Raw genomic sequence first — 17469 nt, 5'->3', positions numbered from 1 at the left:
CATTTTCATGTTCACTGCTTGAAACCACAGGAGAACTTCTCATATTTCTCCAAAATTCTTAAGTTTAAGGGACTAGTCACCGTCTTTGGTTTGAGCTTCGCTTGCACCTTGGATCCTCTTTCCTCCTCTCCTCCTTCCTTCGTTTTCTGGACTGTTTGGTTTTAGTTCTTCTTTTCCTCTTTCTCCTTCTGCTCCTTTCATTTTCAGCTTCACTTTCAGATGAGGATTCTGAGGAGCTGGATGCACTGGAGGAGGACTCGGAGCCTTCGGAGTCAGAACAGACTTTCTTCTTCTTCTCCAAAGCTTAAAAGATATTTTAAATTTACTCTGTGTATATGGATTTACACAGCATAAACCAGACCATTTTATATATATAAATATATATTTATAAATGCTGATTCAGAGGAGCTTTGTGACCTTTTCCACAATGAGTTGCATTAAAGAATCACTATGAAAATACATCTAATTGTGTCCAGCCTAAATCCATATTGGGAGATACAAATAATTTCCAGCAAAGACAGAGTACACAGAGAAGCAAAGATCATTTATAGTAAAATAAATAAATAAATAAATTTAGTTTCTTTAAAAACAATGCACAGGTTGCAAAACAAAGTTTAAGAACAAATTAGTTGCAGCCTCAGTTGTATATTTTTTATTTCTAAAACTCTGTCATTCTCTTTTCTGCACCCTCACACCTTTATACAATCCATGCTCTTGACTTGCTCTAAAGGTCGTAAATAACAATTTTTGACTTCTCTCGAGTATAATGTTAAGTAGAAAATGCAAACTTGTAACACTGCACTGTTTCACAGCAACTGTCCAAACATATATTTAAGGGAATTTATGTTCCATGAATACTTATGAAAAGGAAGATTATGTTGACTCCATATATTAATGTTACATGATCTTAAAATAAACCTTTGCAAAGTGCACAAAAATCCAACTGCAAGAGAAGCATGTTTGTGTCTCCCTCTTTCAAATTCAGGAAAATAACTCCTAATTGTGAGTTTGCCACACAAATATCCAACACAATTAAGGAAAGTAGGAAGCAGGAACACATTTTGCAAGGGACAAATTTTAGGTCAGAAAACCTTTTTTTCCTTCCTTCCTCACCCACACCGAGACTGAAGTTGTAGAGGCTCGTAAGAATTGATTGAGATCAGAGATTTACCACGATGATTTTTAGATGTTGGAATAGTTTTTATATTCCCTGAGAGCAGCGGGAAGATCCCTTAAAGTTTGGGAATTCCGTGCTCACCATCCTTCGCTGATCTGGTCACGAGCACCCCGCAGTCGATGACCCGAACGTCTGCGTAGGGTCGACTTGCAGTGTCAGTTTTGAGGTTTTCTATCTGTTCTATGACTTCAAAACCAGAAATAACCAGCCCAAAGACAACATGGACACTGCAGAAAGAAAACATTTAAAGGTACAACACATTTAGAAATGGCTCGTCGTTATTTTTCCAGCGGATTTCAGGGTTAAATAATTAATTTTCAATTGATTTCAGATGGAAAAAAATAGGTGTGAAATAGAAACATTCAGCTCTTAAGATTTTATTTTAAATTAACTTAAAGGCTAAGATTACATGCAGCATAAACCAGAGATCCACTCTGCTCCAATCTGAGGGAAATACATGATGTCAGTCTACTCTCAGGGTGAACAGACCATAATCCCCCATCCACCCTTCTATTTTAGCAATTTTGGGCAACAGACATCAAGAGCCCATATATAAACATGACAAAAGGGCAGTTTTCCCCAGAGAAGAACAATTTATAGGTCTCTCCAAGCTCAGAATACAAATTCCCCACTGGCATTGCAGGGACAGTTACAATTCAGGAATCCTCAGTTTTGTTCCACGGTACCACAATTTCTCTTTCCTTCTTTAACTTGCCCCATAAATTTTGGGGATGAAAACACGCCTCAGAAAAGGGATTCAAAGGACTATTCAAAGATGTTAAACTTGACAACTCAACTCACTGATTTATGGGCTGAGGGTAGCAACCAGTTTTTAAAGACATAATGTCAGGATTTAAGGCAATCCAAGTTTTTGTCCAGCTTTAGGAAATAAGCTGCAACTCGAAATTTTGATGAAATTCAAACTTTTGTTTCCCAGCTCGTTCTATTGTATAATCTTTCCCAGAATTAAGAATTTGTTTGCCCATTGTTGTCTACTTTCAATGTAACATGTGAAGGCTTAAACCCTTCAAACTTTAGCCACCACTGGAGAAAAGAAACTGGAAAGGATTCTTACCCATCCAGATGAGGAGCAGGTTTTGTTGTTCTGTTTGACAAACAGCAAGATGGGAAGATGGTAAAATAAAATAAAATCAGGGATTCAGATGAAGTTGAAAGAGGAGAATGACACAGGGAAAAAAAAAAAAAAGAGGTGAAGGTAAGACAAAAAAATAGTGGAAAAAATTCAGTTACATACATGGAATTCAACGAATTAAAAATTATTAAAACTACAGATTGTACAAACAGGCTTTTTTAAGCTTTTACATGAAATTTGTTTGAGGTTTAACTAACTGTGCATACTTGAAAGTTGTACCAAGTATCATTTTATGCATGCAGTAAACAATTTTCAAACATGTATCTTTAAATACTCATTTAATATAACTCTACAATTTGTAATCACAGAGAAGATACAATTTGGCCACAAATAACGGGTAACTAGTGGAACTGAAATGGTTCTGAGGTTATTAACTTCTCAGATGACAAGGTCACTTTAAAGTCATGTATTTTAAAAAAAACCAAGAGTTATGATATGTGAGAGATCCTCTGCTTCACCTCCCTCCCCCCACTTCCTTCTCCCTCTCCATGTACCTGCTCGGCCTCAGGAACACAAAGCAACAGTTCTGCCTTAAATCAGCCAACACTTCAGCTCATGAACTCCCAAAAATCCACAGCAGGACATTATGTGCCACCCTACAGTTAAATCCAGACTTCCTCCCTGTTTTCCAGCTCCTCCATTCAGCCTGAATGGGAAATGCAACTGCATTTTTGTACCCATCTGTTTGATTCTACGACCTGGTGTCTCTATCCTATTCCAAACCCAAAATAAAGTTACTTTTCCAAGTGAGCCTGAGCTCCTGCTGCTCAGGGAACCCTCCTATCCAGACAAACATCAGAACCTGCTCAAATACTGGGGGAGAAATAAAGTAGAAGTCCAGGTCATTTGCAGTTGAAGTTACTTTAATATGTGAAAACATCTTTCCTCTCTCTCCTCCCAAGCATTATTTTGCTTTTCAAACCTTCCTCCAATGAGCTCCCCTCTCTCAAAATAAAATAAAATAATAAAAAAAAAATCAATCACAGATGCTTTTTCTAAATTTACAGTGGCACAGATTGGGTAGGATGAAGTCAGTTTTTCAGTGCTCTAATAAAATACTGCTTCTTAACCACATATCTTCCCTGGAGTTTTGAGCTATTAGGTCACAAAACACTGCAGTGCTGGAACACATCCCAAAAGATGGAACTGTGGATCAGGAATGTTTACACTCCTGATTTGTTTTTAAGCTCCAAATGCCAAGACCTTCCACTTCTGTAATGCTAAATAATACAGAAAACTCCTTTGGTTTAACACAGGGGAATAAATGCTATTAAGTCACTACTGAATTTCTCAATATTGGGGGTGTTCTTTGGTGTTCCCTTGCTAATAAAGGGAATTCCTACAAGGAGAAAAATCCTTGCAGCTTTTGAATTTCCTTAAGCAATAGTTAACTGTGTTAACAACCTGCTGTTAAGTAAACACTTTAAGTGGGTTTAATTATAAAGTTGATTTAAAGGAGTGAAAAAAGAAGTGGGTTCCTTCCAGGAAACCAATGGTATGGAAGATTTAGTGTTTGGAATTAGCTGGGAAAGGCAGCAGGTTCAAACAGAGGGGCTGTGGAGGCTGTAGCAGCATTTGAGACCAATTAAGTAAGGAACTTACTTTAGACTGGGCCTTACTGAGCAAAGAAAGGGATGGTTGGTGCTTAAAACCCATGCAGAGGTTTCTCCCATTAAACTGGCAATTTGAGAGAGAAAATGGACAAGGTTTCTCTCCTTTCATGGAGTGAAAACACAAGGAAAAGTGTTATCCTGAGGGAAAACCTTTCAGATCCATGACAAGGAGTTGGGAGACTGAACAACTTCCCACAGGAAGCAGATCCCCAAATCCTTGCTGTGCTTTTGAATGTTTTCTCACCTCAGTGCTGGGGCTGGAACACGACATTTAGTCTGTGAATGTGCCCTTTAAAAGAGCATTTAAAAAAGTTTTCTGCATCAACCCTTGAACCTTCAAACTTCATCAAGAGCAAAACCCACCTCCTGCCTTTGCACTACGGAAACCTGAAGTCATGGTGAGTTCCTCCCCCAAAATGACATTTATTGGAACATTTCTAGACAGAATTTCTATAACTGAAAACATTCAACATCTGCTTTATAACAGATACAATTATCCAATTGGATCAATACCTTTCTTCACTCAGGTTCAAACGGGTCTAAGATACTGCTGAGGAGAAAAATCATCTTTTTTTCATAAAAGCATTTTATCACCCACCCCCCCCCTCAAGAACTTCAGGCCTAACAAAGGGTTCAATGCACATAACAATATGATCAGAAAAACAAGAAAAGATAAAAAACAGAAAGAAAAGGAAAGGACACAGCCTTAGAGGAATGAGACATTACCTTTGGAGCGCACGATGTAACACTGTTTCTGTAAATTTTACACAAAAATGGCAGAAATAAATTGTAATACATTTTCAGACAAAACTGTGTCTATGTTTTATCAAATACAAGGTTAAAATTCATATTAATCAAGTTGTATGCAGAACAAGGATGCCTAAAAGAGGGCTCTAAATTTTCTTGAGAGTACAAGGTATTTTGAAAACTAAAAGTTCTCCTTAAAAAGCAAAAAGCAAACTACAGACAAACCCTGCTTGTCACACTATTGCAACACCAGTCAGGAAAGAGAATCCTCCCACTCCCCTCTAAGTCTCAACCCAGCAATATGCAATTTCTGTGGGTTTCTGTAGGTGAATATTCAATTTCTGTGGGTTTCTGTAGGTGAATATTCAATTTCTGTGGGTTTCTGTAGGTGAATATTCAATTTCTGTGGGTTTATTCCCACATTTGCAGCTTCTCAGGGGTTCAAAAGCTCCACTGAACCCCCTCCTAAGGAGGAATTTCACAGGCACAGCAGAGCTTAAGTGTTTGGGTTCCCAAATCAAAGGTGTAAAGTCTTCAGACACTTCAGACTTGGCTGACATCTCCCTTGCTTTATGAAGCTTTTCTAGAACTACAAAAAATAAGTGTTTTCTTTTTCATTGATTGCTCCTGTCCAGAGTTCCACAACAACAGACCCATTGAAGATGGAAAAAAGCCAAAATACCTGCACCAGTTAATACTGAGCTTTAGGGTCTGGCCTAATTCTGAGCAGCAGCAATGGTTTAAAAATGCATTATCAGTTGAGTTTAGTCACATCCTTCCCCCCCCGAAAATAAACTACAGGTTATTAATTATGCCTCTGCTTATTCAAGCACCAGAATGATCTTTTTGTTACTTATTTTGTTACTTATTACACATAAAAGCATCCTGGGAACGTTTTCACATCAACTTTTCATCAAGCCAATGGGACCTGCTGGTGTGATAAGTGCACATGAACCACTACTGCTCGAAGATAATGCAACATCAGCCCCTTTCATTTGACATTTTTTAGGGTTTTATATGAATAAACTGTTCAATGGTTAGCTCAAAGGTATTTCATTCACAGTAAAAAAAAAAAAAAGAAAAAAGAAATTATTAACTGTTGATTAGAAAAACACCTATTTTGGGACACCAAAAAGACATGAACTGCTTTTAACGAGTTGGTAATATTCAGAAATAATTTGTAAAATCAAAACAAAAGAGCCCTCACAACTTATTTTATCCTTCATTTAGCAGATCAAAGGGGTTAGTTTGTTTGAATTTAGTAACCAGGCGTGGCACCAGGCATTTAAACATTTTTACAAACAAAAAATAGCTATTTAGTTCTGAGCAAGCAAGCAGAGCTTGAGAGACACATTAAAACCAACTACACCCTCAACATGGAAAAAAAAATATAAATCTGGCAGTAACAGGAGATCAGGCTCAAGTTTTAAATAGCTTTTGAACACAGAGGCAAGAATTTGGGCTGATAAGGAACACAGTGCAGACTCCTCTCAAAGCTGCAATAGGGATGTATTCCTCAGCAAGCTACAGAGCTAAATAACAAGGCAATAAATTAATTATTACACACAACTTCCCAGGGAAAATAAAACAAAGAGGTCGGTTATTTTGTTTTGCTTCCTGTTGTTTCTTTATTGTTCATTCTGCACAGGCACTTCTCATTTTCTATTAAATGTAGCTTGGCAGATTTTGGATGACCATGGAAGCAGAGTTAAGCCCAGGTGAGCACCTGGAGGATCAAGAGTGTCATTAATTTTTATTTTTTTTTAAGAACTTAGGACACTCATTTTCACAAGAGTTGCACTTCTTTTAGTTGTGACTTTCCTTCCTGGCAGGTTGGGAATTGTCAAATGCACGATGGAGCTGCTCCAGAGAGGCAAGAGATCAGATCAGCTCGAGTGAGAAGCAGAGGATGTGGCTCCAGAGGAACATTCCCCACAGGAAAACAGCCTGGAATATCCAAGACCAGACCAAGTATCCCCCACTGGACTCTAAATCAGGGGCCTAAAGACATCAGCTGTATCTGTGCAGTGCTCTGGATGTGCTCCCCCAATAATTACTATTAATATTATATTATCAGCAGCAATTCAAAGCAGGTATTGGAGATCTAGAAAAAGGAAGATGATTCTAGAGGGGTTCCTGCCAACCTCTGCCCCATCCTAGGGATTCTATAGCTAAATACCCATGTGGAAACAGGACAGGTAAAGATTGACACACCCAGATGGTGTTTAGAACACCTGCAAAATACCCAAGGGTTTTAAAGGAAGTTATTCCCAGAAAAGAATCAGAGACTGGTGCTCTCTGAACATACAAACAGCTGATTTATAGCCTGGTGCCTTACAACTGTCTTCAACACAAGCCTGGAATAAACTGCTACAAGAGATCCCTTTGGGAAAAGGGAAGTGAAATTCCTGTATTTCACCTGAATGGTCTCTCTCTCAACGTGTTCCTTCAGAGCAGGAAATGTTTCTCAGGCACACGGGACCAGACGTGGCCTATTTCAAATATATCTGCACGAAACACATAATCCTTCCTCAGCCAAACATCCTCCTTTCCACCCAACTCCTGCTCTTATTCCAGTCAGGAAAAAAAAAAAAAAGTGGGGAAAATCAGTGCACCAGCATTAAACACAGCACCTCTGATACCACACAGACACACTTCTGACTCCTCATTTTACCTCTGCACTTTGCCAGTTTGCACCAGTGCTTTAATTTCAGGTCATTCTTTTCACCCTGCCCTCCCTGGAGCTGCCCAACAACACTTCCACTGCCTTTTCCATGCCCAGCTCTCTGTTGTTGCTTAGAAATTCTTCAGGCTCAGTCATGCCAGAGAAATTCCTGCCAGTCAAAGAAAGCTGAGGATATTTTAGGATGAGTCAGATGCCTGTTTACATTAAGATGAGCCTGGAGCTTCTATTTTGGGTAAAACTGACCACTTTAAATGAACTTTTAATGATTTTTTAGGCATTGCAGAGTCCTGTTGTGACTGGTTTGTCAGTGTAACCTGCCAAAGAGATTTGCTGCCTGATTAATTCCTGTAAGGACTCATTATTCCAAATGACACTTTTCACTGGTAAGCAGGGAAAGCATTCCTGATGAATAAGGAAAACTGTTTTAGTCAGGATTCTTGCCATTATTTCAGCCCTACTTGGATAAATATATAAAAGAAAATCACTTCTTTGCACTCCTTCTCTGTTACATTAGATGTGCACAATAAACAAGAGTTCTCAGCCCTCATATGTATGAAAATAAATGCAAAAAATCTAAAGAAGTTCAGAAAGGGATGAGCTACTTCCCTTCCTACAGATCTAATCAATAAAATTAAACATATTCCAACATTAAAAAAAAAATAAAAAATCTAAGGACTGCCTTTCACACACTTTTCAGGTTATACATTTGAAGAACAAAATTTTCCTAATGGTAAACTACAGAGAAACTGAGCATTACTTGGAGTATAAAAAGCACATTTTAATTTCAGCTTAAAGCAAATGACTAAAGGAAGCCAATATTTGACTAAAGCAAAGCTGTATGGATGCACAGGACAACCCCTCAGGGCATCAGACAAATGCTACCAAGCAAGAGTAACTGCTTTAATAAACTGCATTTTAAAGTTCAGGCAGAAACTACCCAGAGAAAACCTGCAGCAGTTGTTTCCCACTTGGAATCCTGACTCAATTCCCCGACTCCAGGGCACTTGTGTCATTTAAGACATCCCAGGATATCCAGGAAATCTGCCTGGGGCAGGAAGGTAATCAGAACATCCCCATCCTTCTCTCCCAGCAGCTGAAAGGACACCCCAAGACCCTAAAACCAGCTCTGGATTCCTACAGGCAGCTGAGGGGAATCCACCTTCCACAGAGATAACTGTGTTTAAATCTCTTTCTCTGAATTCCCAAACTAACACTTTTCTCTGATTTGATGAAAAAATCAGATTTTTTTTTTTTTAAGAAGTCTGCATCTTTCTAAATACTTCTCTATTTGGGGAAAGTGCTCTTAAATTCTCTTTATTGTCCTGTCCAAGTTATAATTTAGCATCCAACACAACCTGTGTGGGGAGAGACAAAGGTGTTCAAACCTAATCAAACCAGCTGAGCCTACTAAGCCTAAGGGGAAACAGATGGACTTTGGAATTAAATGCAGGAGAGAAAAGAAACTTTAGAGCCCTCAAATGACAGCTGCTTGACTCATGTGACATCATTAGGTTTTCATGTATTGTTCAGATAAGCTTAAAAATGGAAAATCATGGCAAGAGAACCCAAAGGAAGTCACCACGTAGTAAATAGTGAAGCAATGCCTTCAGAGAGTTTATTTATATAATATATATATTTATACTCAGGGTATTGTTTATACAGACTGTTTTCCATATTAATGAGCACAGAAATGTATTCAGATTTATATGTAAGGAAGCACAGCATCTACAATTTCCTTTGAAGGTAACAGAAACCAAGTTTTGAAACAACTTTATCACTGTGGACTGTCTGAACTGTGAAAGACCCTCTCTTAAGGTTCCTTGTGCATTTTCCATTTTTAGGACATTTTTTTTTTAGGAAGAGGCCCAAAAATGTCTCTTATCTGAACTCCATCAGATCATACTGAAGATCTTTTTCAGGCAAAGAAAAATAAAAAGAAAGATTCTTGAGGACAATTTACTCCTTTCCTGCAGACAGGGAAGCGCCATTCATTCCTCTCCCCCAAGAAAGATGGCAAAGAGGAAAAATAAAAAAAAGAGTTTTTCTAGGTAAGTGACTGCTCTAAACTTTGCTTTTGAAAACCCCAGAGCTGTTTCACAAAGTACCTCTCAGCACAAGACTGAAGTTATAAAGTTGCTCTTTCCAAATACAAAGTGTTAAACATTAACGGGAGGCAATTTCCAAGGGGAGGAATAATCACAGGAAAATTAGCAAGCTTAAAAACACTGATAATGACCCTAAAATACAGTTGCTTTAACCAGAAAACCCTCAATTATCAGACCTGAGTATTTACTGAAGGTAGAGTCATGTGTTTTCTAAAATTTGAGCAGAATGTGGCTACTACAGTGGAAAGTTTTTTTTAAGTAGGGAAGAAAAAAATCTGATTATCAGCACATAATTTTACATAGTGTTGGTACTAGAGTATTGGCATAAGCACAGGTAAACATAATTATGCAGCAATATATTAAAAAAGCATGTCAGAAGCAAACACAAAAATTAATAATAATAAGAAGAATAATGATAAGCAAACAAAAAACCCCAATAAATAAAAGCCTGGGAAAAAAAACAAAACAAAACAACAAAACAAACAAACAAAACTAAAAGAATCCCCCCAAAGTAAATCATAAATCATCATATTTTAAGGAGCACATGCAAAACCAGATAAATCACCTTTAGATTCTCACTCCCCTTTGCATACATCATAATTTGCAGACAATCTGATCAAATTTGGGGCGCCCAGAAAAGCAAAGAATTTCTTTTCTGGGCGCCGAGAACGTAACGAAATCGGCCCTATTTTGAAGGTTAAAAAAAAAAAAAATAAAAGCAATAAACATCCAGCTTCTAACCCAAATGAAGGCCATTCCTAGTGCATTTTACCACTCCATCCCAGTTCCAAAAAATTCAGGTGGATTAACACGGATACAGAGGATTTTAGCAATACCATCTTTCTCATGAACGGCGCTTCTCTGGGGAAGAAAAGCTCGACTGTGGGATCAACATCTACTCACATGAAAAATTGGGAACCATTGGTATGTTTCCCTCGGTTTGCCATTGACAAAAGGAACGCTCTGTCATGTTTGAGAATAAAGTTTTCATCTGTTTGAAGAAAAAATATGTTTGTCAGATTTTTTTTTTTTTTTTTTTTTTTTTTTTTCCCCCCTGACAAGGCAGGCGGGTTTTTGGTTTTTTTGGGTTTGTTTTTTTTTGGTTTTTTTCTTAGTAACTTATGGATGCTACGAGGAGAAATTCTGCTGCTGCTGCTGGAGAAAGGTCAACAGGGTGGGGGGAAAAAAAAAACCCAGGTTTAAATAAAAGTCTCTTAAAAGTTAAAGTTGAGACAAAGCAGAGAAGTTTCAGATATAGTGCAAACATTTCTAATGAAAATAATTAAAGTCGTTATTAGTGCCTTCGATTAACATTAGATTCTCACAGATTTGGATTGAAATCCAGTCTTATTTGGATAAGAACAAGGTAGGTAGAATTACTAACATTCTAAAACAAGATTTAACATACATGATATTGTTATTTAGACTCCAGGTGGAAAGATCAGGAGAAAAAGCCATTTATTTATTTCCCTGGCATGGCACTTAAAGATGCCAGCTATCCTTTCAAAACTGGAAGGCTCAAAACATTACAAGGGAAAAAAAAAAACACCTAAATATCTGAATCTAAGTATAAAACCAATTAAGACTAAATTAAACATGCATTTTATATTCCAGTGAATTAAAGAGGAGCTCTGGTTGCACAGCATAATAATACAGAACCTTCTGAAGGTCATTTTCAGAAGTAAAAACAGTAATTTGAGTGTATAAAGCTGCAGCTTTTTAGATTATATATCAAAACTCAATCCTGCACATTCAGCACTCACCATGTTGAGAAACAAACCTTGAGTAACTTCTTAATTTATGGATCTATTAAAGACTTCCCTTGACTAAAAATTTTAATACTCCAACATCAAACTAGGTTTCTTTTTTAAGAGAAACTTCATGCACAACCAGGCAGAGCTACTTGCAACCCATACAGAACAAATACATTCAATATCTTAATATTTGAACACCACAGTAGGCATCTGTTTTTTCAGAAACAATTGTCTGTCTTTTAAACAAATACTTCATAAACTCACCATTTTCCTTCCAACAGATTTTTTTAAAAGAGGTAAATTTAATTTATTCACAAATCCTTTGCAAGGAAAATAACTTGTGCAGCTTGTAAATAACACTTTAGAAATGAACACTAAGCATACAAACCTTGAGTAGGGGAAGGGGAGGAAAAGGGACATTAAACAAAAAAAAAAAAAAAAAAAAAAGAAGAAATAACTGTTTAGAGCTGGAAATTATAGCAGGATTCTCTCTCAGAATAAGTCATTAACCCTCAGAAAGGTTAGACACAGAACTCTTCATTTCTCCAAGCAACACAGATATCCATCTACAAAGGGATGTATCAGTTGTCTATGTATTTACTAGGGAGGGTACAAGGGAACAGAGTTTGAATTTGTGTTACTGAGCTTTTGTCTCTTACCTTTTCATTTTGCAAAAGACCACATTCTCTATAAACAAAAGAATATGTTGACAGTTTTAGGCAGGAAGATAGGAGTTTATTCATGAATAAAGTTGCCTAACCTCCATGCTGAAAGTCATGTTTAACCAATAATGTTAGCCTTAATTAATTGTCAGTTAAAGTTAAATATTAACAAAAAAAAAAAAAATTATCTGAAAGTCATGCATATAAAAAAGAATTCTCATGCAACATTAGTTTCATGCAAAAGGTGATCTATGAGTAGACCTGTTTTCATTAAGTAGTTTGGGAATCAAGACTTGTTTATCTCAGAACTGAATAAAGAATCTGCAAAGACATATTTCCTCTTACCTTTGAAATAGCCACCATAAATAGATTCACCTCCTTTTCCATTACCTACACATTAAAAAGCATCAATTAAAACTTCTATTTCATTTATCAAAAGCTGTACATGACATTCCACCAGTGTTTTACAAGGCACTGCTACCTTACTCAACACAGGAATATTCCTTCTCCACAATCATTTGATTGGGTGCAAGATTTCAGGAGACAGCAAAAAAAAATAAAGATTTTGGTAAGGAGAGGGATTTCTGGGAAGGGCAACAGGATAAAAGATCCTGTTGGACACAGACTGCAGGGAAGGAAACAAAGAAACTCCTGGAAAAATCTTCCTTCAGATACTTTCAAACACTTAAGAGTTCACTCACTGCTTAATTGTTAAACTTATTCCAACAGTTTTGTTCCTGTATCAGTGTTGCCTCTGCTGCAGACACAAGAGTGTAAAAGCACTTCCAGTTTGGATTGGAATGGTTTTAATAAGATAGAAAATGATGAAACCCTCCAGCAAGGATTTAACACCATTTTCACCATCCCTGGAGGTTTTTAAAAAGAGATTGGACGTGGTCCTTAGTGCCATGATACAGTAAATGGAGTTGGATCAGGGGTTGGACTCGATGATCTTGGAGGTCTTTTCCAACCCAATCTATTCTATGATGATTCTATGATTCTAACACATCAGCTGATGTGTCAAATGGCACAGTAACCAATGGCACAACAAACCAATATTACAGCAGTTGAAATATCTTCGAATTTCCAAAATTCACAAAGGGGTGACCTGGGCTGCACTTCACAGCAAAGGAAATATTTTCGTGGCATTGCAACACTTGTCATGGCATTTTCTGAGGTTCTGCACATTATAACCACATCAGTTACAACGTTTCTGTTCCCTTTAAAAAAAAACTCCCCAGTTTTCCAAGTGCTGTTTTACCTTCGCTGAAGTCCCCCCCCTGAATCATGAAGTTTTTAACCACACGATGGAATGTGGTGCCCTTGTAGCAAAGCTTCTTTCCAGTTGTTTTGCCAATTCCTTTTTCACCTGCAGAGGAGGTTAAACAGAAAGAATCTACAGATTGTCACTGGACAAATTATTCCATGGCTTTCACCTTCCCAGTGCCCATGGATGTGGGAGCCATCAAACAGCAAAGCTATAAAAGATAACACAGCCCTACCTGCTGCCTTTTCACCATCCATAAAGAGCAAAAAGGGACTCTCAGGGGAAAATTAAGTTGTTCCTTAAAAAAATTTCCTCTCTTTCCAAGGAAGAGTGTGTTAATTCACCCAGGATAATTTATAAGGAAACAAGAGTTCAGGATAATGATGGGTTAACTGTTTTCTGTGGTTGTAGCCACACTCAGCTGCAGCTCACAGAGTCCTCTTCAGAGCACTTCCACATCTGGATGTGCCAGATGACTCCCAGGAGAGAAATGTGAGCTCAGAACAGGCTTCAACTCAGTTTCAATGTGATCCACGCTTGGAAAAGTGGGATTGAGCTGCTCCAAGCATGTGTCACATCTTCACCAGTCCATGCACAGTGTCAGGCCACCCCTCAATGCCAGCTGGAGGTCAGGGGTGCTGGTGGTTTGTGAGGCAGGTGATCCCAAAAACTCAAGTTGCATTAACATTTCCTGCCAAATCCAGAAGGAAAACCACACTGGGCATGTGGATGGGGAGGTGTAGTAGGTTCATGAGGGATTTATACTGCTCCACTCAGGGAATGTCAAGAGACACTTCAGCTCCTGGGAAGAGGGGAGCAGGCAGAACATGGCAATTAAGAATATTATTTTTATTATGCCCTGTGCAACAGCTGAAATCCCATAAAAACCACATGTACAGGAGTTATTCTGTAAGGAGACAGGATAAATAAACCAATATTCACTTTCATACCACCACTGGTTATGGAAGAGGCATTTGACAGCCAGTCAGAGGACATTTAACCTCAGAAATGCAGGTATGCTCCTCACCCAGAGACAACCCCACCCTTTACAATCTATTATTCCTCCACCCCAAATTAACTGACAGCTCAAACATCCCAAGTCTGCCCTTCCAAACAGCCCATCCCTGCCAGGATGAGGGCAAAGAGCAGTTTGTGGCACGAAACCCACTCAGGGCACTGCTGTTTATGGGATTTACAGAAGTCTTCCCTCAAAGACCACAAGCTCTTTTCCACACCCACCATCCAGGCCTCCTCCTACCCCAGTTTTATTTTCCACAGGAGTTAAGAAAGCAAAGCTATTTATTACAGGCATGGGCACACCCCCTTTCACCCCAAAACATGCCCCTCTTTGCTACAGCATTGGGAATCCCCACCTCAATCAATCCCAAGGAATATGTGCCCACATTTTTTGGCCACGTTCCAGCACATCCCTCAGGCTGTGGATAATCCCCTTGGAGAATGGGATCCTGCACGGCCCTTGACCGTGTCATTGAGCTGGGACACCGAGATGTGAGCTTTTAGACCACGGTTAGAAGTTTTAATCTCATTTTTTTACCCTCCTTGACAGCAATTGCCACGACTTTCCCAGGCAGGGAAAACACAGAGCAGTTTGTTTTGTTCACTGGTTGCAGCTGCAGCACCTCCCCGAGCTCAGACACTTTTCCCCAACAGCCACTACGAAGCTCACGGGTTGGGCTTTTCTTTCCTGAATTTTTTTTTTGCCCTGAATGTGTTTGATTTTTGTTTCAAAGAGACAAAACCTTCGAGCTCCATCTGCTTGTAACCCCTCCTGCCTAAGCAGCTCTTTCCCATGTGCTGTAAATCACTTGGCAGTGGGATGTGGAGGAGGAGTCACACAGGGATTGCAAGGGATAACCCCTGGGCAGGTGAGCTCTGCCAGCCTGACATACACTGAATTAGGTGCTGAGTGATGCCCATTAGACACCTATTTAGCTCCTCAGATAAGCCCCTGGCTGTGCTTTATACTTGTATAAACAAATAATAACTGCAAGGCACCATAAAAATTTGAAATATATTCAAGTTATTTACCTGAGCACAAGCAAAGGAAGTTTTTGCAAGTCTTCGGACAAATGTCTGAGAAGAGCTGAAACATAATTCGACCAACTAGAAAACAGTAATAAAAAAATAAAATTAAAGAGTTTTATAACTCTTTGGAATAATAGGAGAGAGTCTCCAGACAAATAAATCAGTATTTGTAAAAGTATCATTTTCTGAGAAAAAGTTCTTTCACTAAGCAGAATAAGAAAGAGTCTTAAATATGCAAATATTAAAATAAGCTGCAAGGAAGAACAATAACAACTGTAAAAAATTAAGTAATATCATTACAGTTAATTTATTAACAATCCTAATGACCCCATTTTGATTTGAACCTGGAAAGCCAAACTGATTTACTAAAATAGTTCATCATGTCAGATCTGCTTTGAGAAAGATTTGCCATGAACACAAGTCCTCAGAGAGCTGGAGGAATTCCCTCCCCAATTACACCATGTTTATACAAATGCATTAATAATCACATTTCCACAGTTTTCCCTGGGATCATGGCCTAAAAAGTCCAATTTAGTTTCATGCCATGTTAAGGATTACAGATGCATTGGCACTTTTGGCCTAAAATCCTTTAGTTTAGAAAACAAACAAAGAAAAAAAACCAACAACAACCAGATAAACCAAATAGGAAAGATGAAAGGCAGGCAGGACTAACTGCCAGATACTGTTAACTAAATATTACTTTCTCTTTTTATGTTATCTACCTTCTAAAACTATTAAAATACGGCTGAAAAATGATTTAATATAAAGAAAATATTTTAAAACTGATTCATATTTTCTATTTCATTTTCCAAGATACTGAGATGCAGACCAAAAAAAAAAAAAATAATCCAAACCTAAACCATTCCCAAATACATGAAATCTTTAGAAAATACATAATTAGCACAGAAAAAGTTGTATCTACAGGTTGTGAAATGAAACCACAGAAGCCACACTGTTGGCCAGCATTACAAGAAGACCAGTAACAATCTATCAATGAGCACTACACTCTAGTGGTGCACACTGGTAAGACTTGAAGGATCATTTTAAAAAGTAACTACTCCAGGAATAACTTCTCTTTTCTTCTCTTTAAAGAAAAAAAACCAAACCTGAAGTTGAAATGTATTTCATTTTATGCCAAAAAAAAAATAAAATTTAAGAGGCTCCCAAGAAACTGCATTCAAGTTTAAGGCCAATAATATATTCAAGTCCAAATATATACAATTATAACGAGGTGAATTGTTGTCTCAAAAAGGAAGGAATGAAATAACACCACCTGAATTTTGTACTCTTAGGTAAAAATTCCAGATGCCTTCAGCTGTTGAAATGTCTGTGTCTCATTAAGTGCAGTAAGAATGTTCTCTAAGTATTCATCATTGCAGCAGGAAAATCTAAAGGAAATGGGCAGGGAGAGCATCCAAAGAATGAAGAAATAGGGAATATTCATGGATCTCACATCAAACAGTGTCTCTATAACTACCATTATGAAAAGGGAGTTATTTGGAGGTAAAGAAACCATTCTAAGCTGTGAGGATTGAAGATCCATACAAAGAACACAATGGAGGAGACACTTCAGCAGAAGAGTTACCCATTTCCATTAGAGCCCAGGAATCCAGGAGAACAGCAGTCCCATTCCCATTCTTCTGCTGGAAAAGTGCTGAACTGAACCAAGTGCTTCAGAAAGCCATGGACAGACTTCACAGAACCATGGGATAGAATCCCAGAGTGCTTTGGGTTGGAAGGGATCTTAAGGATCATCTTATTCCACCCCCTGCAAGGGCAGGGACACCTTTCACTCTTCCAGGCTGCTCCAAGCTCCATCCAACCCGGCCTTGGACACTTCCAGGGATCCAGGGGCAGCCACAGCTTCTCTGGGCAACCTGTGCCAGGGCCTCCCCACCCTCACAGGCAAGGATTTCTTTCCAATATCCAATCTAAACCTGTGCTCCTTCAGCTTAAAGCCATTCCCCTTTGTCCTGTCCCTCCATCCCTTGTCCCCAGTCCCTCTCCAGCTCTCTTGGAGCCCCTCTGGGCACTGGAAGGGGCTCTCAGCTCTCCCTGGAGCCTTCTCTTCTCCAGGTGAACACTCCCAGCTCTCCCAGCCTGCCCCAGAGGAGAAGATCCCTCCAGAATTCACTGTGTGAAACAACACACGATGTTTTCCAGGGAAGAAGTTGCCACTATCCCCATTCTCCTCAGAGAAGAGAAATACAGCCCAGCTGCTGATTCCAAGGTGCCAGCTGCTGATTCCAAGGTGCCAGC

The 17469-nt window shown here is 38.6% G+C and overlaps 1 protein-coding gene across 8 annotated transcripts in view; it reads right to left on the bottom strand.

The window, feature by feature from the left end:
* Positions 1-17469, bottom strand: part of NKTR (natural killer cell triggering receptor) — a 39084-nt gene that overhangs the window by 15058 nt on the left and 6557 nt on the right. For 5 of the 8 annotated variants that reach the window (XM_027660567.1, XM_027660569.1, XM_027660568.1 and 2 more), the window contains 7 exons: positions 15214-15288; positions 13159-13266; positions 12243-12287; positions 10385-10472; positions 2253-2282; positions 1259-1404; positions 81-303 (listed from right to left, as the gene is read on the bottom strand). In XM_027660567.1, coding sequence (XP_027516368.1) covers positions 81-303; positions 1259-1404; positions 2253-2282; positions 10385-10472; positions 12243-12287; positions 13159-13266; positions 15214-15288 — 715 coding nt within the window. Of the gene's footprint in view, positions 1-80; positions 304-1258; positions 1405-2252; positions 2283-10384; positions 10473-11894; positions 11923-12242; positions 12288-13158; positions 13267-15213; positions 15289-17469 lie in introns of those variants that run through there. The other 3 variants (XM_027660571.1, XM_027660570.1, XM_027660573.1) reach the window with 2 other exon arrangements.

The sequence above is a fragment of the Corapipo altera genome, unplaced genomic scaffold (assembly GCF_003945725.1).
Source record: "Corapipo altera isolate COAL_440 unplaced genomic scaffold, ASM394572v1 126, whole genome shotgun sequence".
Taxonomy (NCBI): Eukaryota; Metazoa; Chordata; class Aves; order Passeriformes; family Pipridae; genus Corapipo; species Corapipo altera.
Note: the sequence above shows the minus strand (reverse complement) of the source record. Positions and strands in the feature narration are given on the sequence as shown.